Below are 12,023 nucleotides of genomic sequence, written 5' to 3'. Positions count from 1 at the left end.
AGCAAAGTTCAAATTGGAAAACAATGTCAGATATTTTGTTTATTTATACAACAGTTTAGTGGGTTATCGCTGTGCTTAATATAATAGCAGAACCAAATGACCTGGATTGCAGTTGAGATTACATTAAAACTACATGGTGTAAGTGATCAAGGCCATTCAAGATTCTGCACAGATTATTACAGCAATCGTGAAGACCTGCGAAGACCTATGCATGTTATCTTGAACATACTGTGCACATTTTATATGATTACATAAGAAGTATAGTTACAATAACCTCAAAATGTGGCCATGGATGTGTTACTCATTTTAAGGTTGAATGTTACATCAGTTTGCAAGATAGCCTTAACTTTAGGCTATTTACTGTATTACAAAAGTAATATTGAATTTTTGGGGTTTAAAATGCCACCAAATATCAACATTTATATGTTGTCATGCATAGGTGTAATAGGTGGCAGGGAAGTCAGGCGCAGGAGAGTCAAACTGAGTGTAAAATGGAGTCTTTTAATAAAGTTCCACGAGTATGCTCCATAACAATAAATGTACAAACATGGGTACGAGGACCCGACGCGCACCTATGCAACAATCACACTATACTGACAATAAAACAATCTCTGACAAAGACATGAGGGGAAACAGAGGGTTAAATACACAACAGGTAATGAATGGGATTGAAAACAGGTGTGTGGGAAGACAAGACAAAACCAATGGAAAATGAAAAAAGGATCAATGATGGCTAGAAGACCGGTGACGTCGAACGCCGAGCACCGCCCGAACAAGGAGAGGCAACGACTTCGGCAGAAGTCGTGACATATGTACAGTGCATTTGGAAAGAATTCAGACTCCTTGACCTTTTCCACATTTTGTTACATTACAGTCTTATTCTAAAATGGATTTTAAAAATCCCTTCAATCTACACTCAATACCCCATCATGATAAAGCAAAAACAGGTTTCTAGAATTTAAAAAAATGTATTACTAATAAAAAACGGAACTATTACATTTACATAAGTATTTAGACCCTTTACTCTGTACTTTGTTAAAGCACCTTTGGCAGCGACAACAGCCTTCTTTTGGGTATGACGCTACAAACTTGGCACACCTGTATTTGGGAAGTTTCTCCCATTCTTCTCTGCAGATCCTCTCAAGCTCTGTCAGGTTGGATGGGGAGTGTTGCTGCAAAGCTATTTTCAAGTCTCTCCAGAGATGCTCGATTGGGTTCAAGTCCGGGCTCTGGCTGGGCCATTCAGAGACTTGTCCTGAAGCCACTCTAGCATTGTCTTTGCTGTGTGCTCAGGGTCGTTGTCCTGTTGGAACCTTTGCCTTAGTCTGAGGTCCTGAGCGCTCTGGAGCAGGTTTTCATCAAGGATCTCTCTGTACTTTGCTCTGTTCATCTTTCCCTCGATCCTGACTAGTCTCCCAGTCCCTGCTGCTGAAAAACATCCCAACAGCCTGATGCTGCCACCAGCATGCTTCACCGTAGAGATGATGCCAGGTTCCCTCCAGACGTAACGCTTGGCATTCAAGTCAAAGAGGCCCTGAGCGCTCAGGGTTTCATCAGACCAGAGACCAGACCATGTTTCTCATGGTCTGAGAGTCTTTTAAGTGCCTTTTGTCAAACTCCAAGTGGGCTGTCATGTGCCTTTTACTGAGGAGTGGCTTCCATCTGGCCACTCTACCGTAAAGGCCTGAAACATCTTTTTAAAATACATTTTAATACATTTTAGTTCTATCTGAGTCATCCCATTTGTGTACATTTATTTTTGGTTGAGTTGGAGATGTGAATCCAACATATTATTTGTTAACAAGTTAATAGGCTATTTATTGTATTTCAAAAGAGTGGCAGATTGAATTATCCAAGCAGAAGATACATCTCCATCAAATGTTGACATTTGGTTGTGTTGATGTAACAGTATAGACTTTACGTCCGTCCCCTCGCCCCGAACTGGGCAAGAACCAGGGACGCTCTGCACACGTCAACAGTCACCCTCGAAGCATCGTTACCCATCGCTCCACAAAAGCCACAGCCCTTGCAGAGCAAGGGGAACCACTACTTCAAGGTCTCAGAGCGAGTGACATCACCGATTGAAACGCTACAAGCGCGCACCACCACTAAGTAGCTAGCCATTTTGCATCGGCCACATTGACAGCCCAACAAAATTCAATATCACTAAATGTCTTTACATCAAAGGTTGAAACCTTAGGCCTATTATATTGTCTATTTTATTTGTAGAATTCTTATAATTATAATTTCTTTCTGATAAAGGATCTAAAGTTGAAGATCTAATGTTGTTTTAAAGGCACAAATTCAACATATTTTATACAAGGTTTGTCAATTTGCTTAAATTTCACCCTAAAAACAATAGTTGATTATTTTTTATCAAATCCAATGTATTTTCCATGTATACTGAACAAAAATATAAACATAACATGTAAAGTGTTGGTCCCATGCTTCATCAGCTGAAATAAAAGATCCCAAAAATGTTCCATTATGCATAAAAAAAGCTTATTTCTCTCAAATGTTGGGCACAAATGTATTTACATCGCTGTTAGTGAGCATTATTCTCCTTTGCCTCCTCTCCTTTTTTCTCTCCCTTTGACATAATCAATCTACCTGACAGATGTGGCATATCAAGACCCTGATTAAACAGCATGATCATTACACAGGTGCATTTTGGTCTGCAGACAATAAAAGGCCACTCTAAATAGTGCAGTTTCTTCACACAACACAGATGCCACAGATTTCTCTAGTTTTGAGGGAATGTGCAATTGGCATGATGACTGCAACAACCTGATCAACTCTATGCAAAGAAGATGTGTTGCTGCATGAGCTAAATGGTGGTCACACCAAATACGGACTGTTTTTTTATATACACCCTACCTTTTGTTTAAGGTATCTGTGACCAACAGATGCATATCTGTATTCCCAGTAGTGTGAAATCCATAGATTAGGGCCTTATTTCAATTGACTGATTTCCTTATATGAACTGTAATTTAGTAAAATCTTTGAAATTGTTACATGTTCCATTCATATTTATGTTCAGTATAGATTCCACGTCACAATACCTTGACAAATTACCTTTAAACAACGTTGATTCAACCAGTTTTTGCCCTGTGGAATGATGGGCTACTTTTGAATTGTGTAGCACAATTCGACCTATTATTTGTATGAATAGCGTAGCATAATGTATCATATGGAGTGTCAAAGATTTATACACAGAATAATACGAATTGCCCCGAGACCAGCCAGTGCAATATTGACAAAAGTCTACACTTTTTTTATTCAACTGGCTACGATATCTGTCAAAACTGCTTGAACCGACTTTCTTGGAGATTTATGACCAAGAGGGCAATAAATACAGAATGGCCTACTATAAAAATAAGAAAACACACTAGCAACAACAGGTTGCAAATAGAACAGGTTGCCAGAGCCACTGTGATAGTTTGAAATAGCTCCCCGGTGCCTAGGAGAGTGTGCGCCCAAGTGGACAGTTGTTACGCGAGCAGCAGGTGTTCGACGCGAGTGATTTATACCACTCGTGGAGAAACACTGTCAAATATCTCACTCATCTGAGAGCCGACAACGAGAGAGGAAGGAGTAGCGGCTTGCAATGAAACCAGTTTAAGACTGGACATCAGTGTCGGCAGCTCACTTGGACATTGTGGGAGTTTGGTGTCAGTGCAGGCATAACCTACTTCGCCTTTTTCCCATTGGAGCGAGTGAGGTGGGAACATTTACGCAGAGTCTCATACGGAGCTTCAGCAGAGGTGTGATTGGGTGAGGATATGAATGGTGCTTTGCCTGGTTCATTCTTAAATTAATCATGTGCTACAATTCAGAAATGTGGCATATTATTTACCTGCCCACTTGGCACAGACGTCAATTCAACGTCTATTCCACGTTGGTTAAAACCTAATTTCATTCAAATTACGTGGCAACAATGTTGATTTAGTCAGTGTGCCAGGAGATACTGCTATTTTAATTGTGAGCTATGAACATGTATGGATTGGGTCAAGTAACTGTACAGCTTTCATTTGATTGGAACATGTTTTTTCTAACATTGTAGAATAGAACAATTCACTCTGTCCCCTAATGGAACTTGCTGCTTTAAATAGTTTCTCAATGGCCTAATATTAGAACAAACTCCCTGTCATTGTGAGTAAATCAAGAAATACAACAGAATGGCATGTACTGTAAACTGACACTTGGGTGACATTGGCGATGTGGAATTTAAGGTTACATCAGCAGTTATACAACAACAATAGAATGATACCCATATATTAGCCATTAATTCATGTAATAGTACCCCCTGAATTGTTCTGAAGTACAGCTATTGATTGTCATAAATAATTGTTTTCATCAATCCTATGCTTTCACGGATAATTCATATTGATAGATATAGATAGAATATACAATAGATAGATTATCAATTAAATAGATCATACAATTAGTCAATCAGTCTGAAGTTATTTGAATGTTTTGATAGTGACCATCAAAATACACTGGTCTAAATGCAGTTAAGACATGTGACAGTGGGAAGGAAAACATCAGGTGGAAGGAAACCTTGAGAGGAGAGAGCGAGAGAGCTGCACTATTACAAATACAAAGATGCTATGATGTGCATTGACCTTTCCCATGCACACAAACAGATTGGATTCACATTAAAGTCTCATCCATCAATAAATGAAGTGAGGTTGAGGCAAACGACCAACAGCTTGCTCTGTGTTTGTGGTCTTTATGTCCAATACCAGTTGAGGTTTGATCTAATGAATTAGTGAAAACCACTGGTCTTTACGTGAGCTGTTGTTGACATGTAGAAGCACATTGACATGTCACTCCAGGCCAAGCTGTGAGCAAAAACATCCCTAAGTCGCACATGTGACCAACCCACCTCTATGGTGACGTTGTGTATGTGTGTGTTTGGTTTTACTATCCATGTGAGGACCAGAGGTCCTTATAACGATAGTAGCCTAAACAAAGAAAATTCAAACAAGTGGGGACATTTCGCTCTTCCCCACAAGGAATAAAAGCTATTTTAGGTTTAGGGTTAGAATTAGGGCTAGAATTAGGTTTTAGGGTTAGGAGTTAGGATTAGGTTTAGTTTTAGGGGTTTGGGGTTAAGGTTAGGTTTTGGGTTAAGGTTAGGGTTAGAGTTAGGTTAAGGTTTAGGGCTAGGTTTGAACCCCACAAGAATAGTAAAACAAATGTGTGTGTGTGTGAAGGGGAGTTAGGGTTTTGTGGTTAAACAAGGGTATGGGTGCAGTGTTTCCCTAAAGGTAGTACCGTATTGGTGTTTAATTCACAAGCGACTGTTTGTGTGTGTATGCACAGTAATTATTTGCTGTTCATGGATGGAACAAACAGGACCCTGTCAGTGTTGTTGGACACAGAGGGAGGTCACCGGGACTTTCAAAGCAGTGCAACAAAAAAAAAGAAGGGGGGCGGGGGCATACGCCCCCACTCCAAAAGTGCAGCTGCATCAGAATCCATTGGCCGACATTCCAGACCTCAACCACTACACTAGTGAACACAATGCCCACTGGACAACAAAAGGAGACCAATCTAGGGCATTGAAAAATGTTGAAAACAGAAGTGAAGAGACTGGCTTTGGAGAGTGCTGTACACTGCTGCTGTTAGTTAGAATACCGTTAAATAAGATTAATTTGATAATGTAAGTTGAAGATGTGTCTGATTGAAGACTGATTGTGACAGCTAGTAGCCATAGCCACTCCCTCCCTGAGTATTGGAACTGTCGTTGGGAACACCTGCTTTACCCTTCCCTCCTCTGCCTTGTAGCCCTGACTATTTCAGACCAGGGGAACACATGAAGGAAAGGGGCTGGGTGGAGTGAGAGAGAGTCTGGTATATTTAGCATGCTCTATTTCTGCCCCTGCTGCTCTCGTAACCCCCCCCCCCTTCATACCCCCTCTCCCTGGCGCAGTGCACAGGTCTCCCAAACTGTAATAAAGGTCAGACTTTAGTGTTGGTTCAGAGAGAGAGAGAGAGGACCACACACAAATGCACTGCACACATGGTTCAATCTAGCCCATGCCATGTCGCTTTCAAAGGCACACTTCCAATGGCACCAATGCTTTAGGAATGCCTTGTACTGCCAAAGGTTTTACTATGTAATGCACATAAGCTCTGTGAAGGTCTTACCGGAATGTAGGCCGACACCTTTCCTTACTTAAACTTAGATCTTTCCACACATAAATCAGATACAATAATGCCATCCTTTTGGTTACTAAATTGGACTTGACGAAGATAAGCTTTTTTGTTTTACCCACTTTCTTTGGCCCTTGTTTGTTCTTCTCCGCTGGCAAACAGAAAAGGGAGAAGAGTCCAAATTGCAAAATGCCCAATTGACCAAGTGACCAACATTGTTGTAGCCTAGCTTTGACGAGTAAATGCTTGCTTTATACCAAGAACTGAAATACAACATAAAATTGGGTTGTTGATGCTTAGTGCTGTGGCACACATGGTAAGCCATAGTTTTTCTTTGTTTTACTGTATTTTGTCTCAAGCCTAGCTTCACAACACTAACAGATAATTGTTTGCTGTGGCAATGGTTACCACAGATGTTAGGTTACTTGGGCAGTTTATCTACTGTATGGAAACCTAAGCTCTGTAATGTAAATACTGCTGTTTATAGGACTATTATTATGGCTATGATTATGGCAGCTTCAAACATGATATGACCTGACCAGTGGTCAGGTGAATAAGACTGCCCTCACAAACTAAGACAGTTGATCAAAGTATTGGTCCTATTCCTAAAAGTGACCAAATGGTGGACGCTGGTGTTGCTTTTCTCTGATTCTTGAATGTTTGTTTGTCAACAGTTTTCTCTCCATTGCCATCATCTTGTCCATGTCCAAGCAGAACGGTGTTGACTTCAGTCTGAGTGCTGTTGATGGGTTCCAAGAGTGTGGGAGATCATTTTGCACAAACACACAGTCTTAGAAAGTAGTTAGCATTTATTTAAAAAGGTATGAACTACATCTACTTTATTACTTACAATTATATCTTTCTGTATTGTTTTTCACATGTTACTCTGACTGTAAATATTGTGTTTTGCTTTCAAACTAGGTATGATAAATACATAGATCTTGTGATCTGCTTGTATGATATGATAAAATATTACAATATGCATTTGATAATGTATTCAATACAAATTGCACTCTATCTTGACAAATGGTCTACTGGAGTCGAGCCAAGATTGTGCCTGTGGTAGTGGTGTGGGGTTTCCCCCTACAGGCCACAGTGTGTAATGTCTCTCTCTATCTGTGTCCTGCCTGCAGCTGTAGCCCCTGTACTGAGCCTGAGCCTGGTCTGCAGCCCTCGGCCTGAGGCTGGAAGGGGATGGGGACACTGGCCCTCTGCAGCCACTACTCACAGCTGTCATGGAAACACAGCATCATAGTGGCATTGCTACTGTTTCACCTGTGTTGCCTGCAAGGTACTTTCAATGATCCACAGCTTTTGTCTTCAAGCTTCCGAATAATGTCAAGCAACTGTGGTACTTATGTTACATGCTCAATGGAAAGACATATTTTTGCTCCTACTATTGTCAAGTTGTGGTATATGAACTGGAGCTTCCACCTCTCTCCCTCCTCCCTCAGTATGGGCATCCTGTCGCATCCTGAGGTGTAACTCTGACTTTGTAGCTGTCACCCTGGACCTTGGGGGCAGCGGAGGGGGCGGAGGAGGAGGCAGCAGAGAGGGCAATGCGGGCTACTGCAGCGCCCTCCGCTCCTACGCCATGTGTACCCGCCGCATGGCCCGTGCCTGCCGGGGCGACCTGGCCTACCACTCGGCTGTGCAGGGCATCGAGGACCTCCTCATCCAGCACAGCTGCCCCAGGACAGGCCCCACCGCTCAGCCCCGGCCCCTGCCACAGGCCCCCATCTCTGGGGACGCCTGCATCTACGAGAAGGGCTACCTCCAGCGTGAGGGCCGGACCCCTGACTATCTCCACTGTGGGGTGTTCGGGGATCCCCATGTTCGCACCTTCCGTGATGAGTTTCAGACGTGCGCTGTACAAGGGGCCTGGCCACTGATAGATAATGAGTATCTATACGTTCAGGCAACTAGCGCCCCCATGAGAGGAGGGGCATATGCCACGGCTCTCACCACGGTAGGCCTCATTTCTAAAATTATATACAGTAAATTATAATTTATAAAATATATATATTTTTACTTATACAACTTACGTTCTGTTCTTAAAGGCCCAGTGCAGTCAAAAATGTGATTTTCCACCCTGAGGTTTGAATAATACTGTAAAATTGTGGAAATTATTATAATGCCCTTTTAGTGTAAGAGCTGTTTGAAAAGGCCACCTGAAATATCTGCCTGTTTCAGTGGGATGGAGTTTTGGCCTGCCCGGTGACATCACCAGGCAGTAAATTTGTTAATACAGCAATAAGAAAGAGAGTTCCAAACCTCTCTGTTAATAACAGCTAGTTTTCAGTTTTTCTCTCCCCACTCTTGCTTGAGAAATAGTTTTTTTTGCCAAGAAACTATAATTTTTGGGGGGACTATTTTTATTGAATATAATCACAGTAAGTTATTATTATTACCCATAAATTATTTATTATTGAGATAAAACATAACTGCATTGGACCTTTAAAATATAACTATGTACAATCCATGACAGGTCTTTATATAGTCGTAGCCAAAAGTTTTGAGAATGACACAAATATACATTTTCACAAAGTCTGCTGCCTCAGTTTGTATGATGGCAATTTGCATATACTCCAGAATGTTATGAAGAGTGATCAGATGAATTACAATTAATTGCAAAGTCCCTCTTTGCCATGCAAATGAACTGAATCCCCCAAACACATTTCCACTGCATTTCAGCCCTGCCACAAAAGGACCAGCTAGCATCATGTCAGTGATTCTCTCGTTAACACAGGTGTGAGTGTTGATGAGCACAAGGCTGGAGGTCACTCTGTCATGCTGATTGAGTTTGAATAACAGACTGGAAGCTTCAAAAGAAGGGTGGTGCTTGGAATCATTGTTTTTCCTATGTGAATCATGGTTACCTGCAAGGAAACACATGCCGTCATCATTTCTTTGCACAAAAAGGGCTTCATAGGTAAGGATATTGCTGCCAGTAAGATTCCACCTAAATCAACCATTTATTGGATCATCAAGAACTTCAAGGAGAGCGGTTCAATTGTTGTGAGAGAAGGCTTCAGGGAGCCCTAGAAAGTATAGCAAGCGTCAGGACCGTCTCCTAAAGTTGATTCAGCTGCGGGATCGGGCCACCACCAGTACAGAGCTTGCTCAGGAATGGCAGCAGGCAGGTGTGAGTGCATCTGCACGCACAGTGAGGCGAAGACTTTTGGAGGATGGTCTGGTGTCAAGAAGGGCAGCAAAAAAGCCACTTCTCTCCAGGAAAAGCATCAGGGACAGACTGATATACTGCTTCTCAGCAACCCCACACAAGAACACAGCCATGAATAAAGAATGGTACCAACACATCCTCCAAAAGCAACTCCTCCCAACCATCCAGGAACAGTTTGGTGACAAAAGGAACAGTTTGGTGACAAACAATGCCTTTCCCAGCATGATGGAGCACCTTGCTATAAGGTAAAAGTGATAGCTAAGTGGCTCGGGGAACAAAACATCGATATTTTGGGTCCATGGCCAGGAAACTCCCAAGACCTTAATCCCATTGAGAACTTGTGGTCAATCCTCAAGAGGTGGGTGGACAAACAAAACCCCACAAATTCTGTCAAACTCCAAGCATTAATTATGCAAGAATGGGCTGCCATCAGTCAGAATGTGGCACAGAAGTTAATTGACAGCATGCCAGGGCGGATTGCAGAGGTCTTGAAAAAGAAGGGTCAAAACTGCAAATATTGACTTTTGGATCAACTTCATGTAATTGTCAATAAAAGCCTTTGACACACCATAGTAACATCTGACAAAAATATCTAAAGACACTTAAGCAGCAAATTTTGTGGAAATTAATAATTGTGTCATTCTCAAATCTTTTGGCCACGACTGTACTTCAATAAAGTTGCATAAGGTACGTCTAGCTCATTGGAAGGATGTGTGTAACAACCTGGGATGTCTCTCCACCAGATTACCATCATCTTTAAAAACTGGCGCCAGTGTATCGAGCAGCAGATCTACCAGGCGGAGCTGGACAACGTTCCCGCAGCCTTCGTGGATGGCTCCGTGACCAGCGGGGAGAGGCAGGGCCAGTACAGCCTGAGCGTCCACTCTGATCTGCCTGGGCGCCAGGCTGAGATCCGTGCCGCCCACATCGGCACCACCCTGGTGGTGCGTCAGAGTGGGCGGTCCCTGGGACTGTCAGTACGCTCGCCACGCACCATTGCTGAAGCATTCACCCCCGAGCAGGACCTGCAGCTGTGTGTGTATGGCTGCCCACCTTCACAGCGCCTAGAGACGCTACCCAGCCCCTCTTCTTCCTCTTCCCTCTCTTCCTCCTCTTCCTCCAGCCAGCTCTCTGCTGCAGCCCATGTCTACTGTGAAGCCCTCCTCCCTGCCAGGGACATCTACTACCAGGCCTGCCTGTTTGACCTGCTGGCCACAGGGGACCTTAACTCCAGCACGGCGGCTGTGGCGGCCCTGGAAGACGCCCGGGGAATGATCTCAGACCCCAATAAGGTGCATCTGCTACTGGTGGGCAAGGCCGATAGGAGTAGCCCATGTCTGCCTCTGATCCTGGCTGTGGCTGTCTTATCAGAGCGTCTGGTGGCTCTGTGGACGGGGCAGTGTTTATGAACTAGTGACTGGTAGGAGCTGTGGGCATAGCATTAGCCACACTGACTCTGACTGAGCAGATGCTCTTTCTTCATACTTGATGGCCTTGTTTCATAAACAACAGGCTTCACCTTTGACTGGCTGGAACATGGCATTGTGACTGGTTACAGATGTCAATGTTTCCCTGATTCATTTTCTTCCAGCAGGAGAAGCCAATGTTGACAGGAATAAAAACAGGTGAGTGCTCTCAGTGAGGATAGAAGTGAACTATTGAAGCCTGACACTAGTTGTGTTGATTCTAATCCCTTAACTATGCTGAGACAAATGTATTAAGACAATATGTATCATCCATCTCAGCACAGAGGATGGCCTGTTGCATAATTCCACAAATCCAGACAGTAAATGGCATCTTCAACAATTTTTTTTGTATCACTTTCTGTTATTTTCCATTTATTTTATCATGGAGGGGAATTTAGTGGTTTGTTTATAGTAAATATAATACTACAGTGGTTTCATCCTTTGTAAAGAAACTAATTTATCACTAATTTATTACGTCATCTTTGTGTGTCTACATTTGGTATGCAGTGAGTTGTAATAACGTCTCGATTAATTTCATAAGAGACTGTTTTTGAATGTACGTTTGGTTCATATGTCAGTATTTGTAAGACAATGTTTACAATGTATTGTTCATCCTGTTCATATTTTTACCTACTGTAGTTGCCAAAGTAAAAAATATATCTTCCCAAAGTTACTCATACCATCTTTCTAAAGCAATAGAGATCATGCAAGGAGTAAATGACAATACTATATTGATTTCCAAAGGATGGAAAATATCTCAAATTGCCTTCCATGTAATAATGTGAAGTCTGACTGGGATAAAACATATTTATACCTACAGATTCTAATATATTTCCCTTTGTGAGTTTTATTAAATTGTATAGTTTTTTTGTGTGTATTTTTGATGAGCAACCCTAACTGGGGGTTTTTGTGTACTTTGAAATGTCCAGTAACAACTGCAGTATTCCTCTGGAGGGGCTATTGAGGTAGCATTTGGGCGAGTTGAGTTCTCCTTCGCTGTGACTGGCAGCTCTCTTCTGCCCTCTGATGTCAGATGTCTTCTCTGGTGTACTGTCCAGCATTCCTGTTGCTGCTTCTGTGATAGCTGGAATGAGCCCATTCTAGACCCACCTTAGCTTCTCCAATGGAATAGGTCAATGTAGAAAGTGATAGTTGGGGTGGGAGGGGCAGTGGGGGTTGATCAAAAGGGGGGGAAATTGTATTGTTTTTTT

At 42.5% G+C, this 12,023-nt stretch overlaps 1 protein-coding gene across 2 annotated transcripts; it reads left to right on the top strand.

Moving 5' to 3' along the window:
- The first annotated feature begins 3,657 nt into the window (after positions 1-3,657).
- Positions 3,658-11,963, top strand: LOC135522151 (hemojuvelin-like). 2 transcript variants are annotated; one of them, XM_064948153.1, is made up of 5 exons: positions 3,658-3,774; positions 6,837-6,983; positions 7,296-7,453; positions 7,617-8,131; positions 10,090-11,963. In XM_064948153.1, the coding sequence occupies exons 3-5, from the start codon at positions 7,357-7,359 to the stop codon at positions 10,753-10,755; spliced, it is 1,278 nt and encodes a 425-aa protein (XP_064804225.1). In that variant the 5' UTR covers positions 3,658-3,774; positions 6,837-6,983; positions 7,296-7,356; the 3' UTR covers positions 10,756-11,963. The 2 variants fall into 2 exon arrangements, with proteins under 2 accessions (XP_064804225.1, XP_064804224.1); XM_064948152.1 differs by lacking the exon at positions 3,658-3,774 and adding an exon at positions 6,362-6,478.
- Positions 11,964-12,023: the final 60 nt, after the last annotated feature.

Source organism: Oncorhynchus masou, chromosome 30, assembly GCF_036934945.1.
Source record: "Oncorhynchus masou masou isolate Uvic2021 chromosome 30, UVic_Omas_1.1, whole genome shotgun sequence".
NCBI lineage: Eukaryota > Metazoa > Chordata > Actinopteri > Salmoniformes > Salmonidae > Oncorhynchus > Oncorhynchus masou.
Note: the sequence above shows the minus strand (reverse complement) of the source record. Positions and strands in the feature narration are given on the sequence as shown.

Excerpts from the sequence above, each read along its gene's own strand:
- LOC135522151 (XM_064948153.1), top strand. The coding sequence starts at position 7,357 with ATGGGGACACTGGCCCTCTGCAGCCACTACTCACAGCTGTCATGGAAA. Across the intron at positions 7,454-7,616 it reads TCACCTGTGTTGCCTGCAAG|TATGGGCATCCTGTCGCATC; the intron begins GTACTTTCAATG and ends CTCCTCCCTCAG. Across the intron at positions 8,132-10,089 it reads ATGCCACGGCTCTCACCACG|ATTACCATCATCTTTAAAAA; the intron begins GTAGGCCTCATT and ends TCTCTCCACCAG.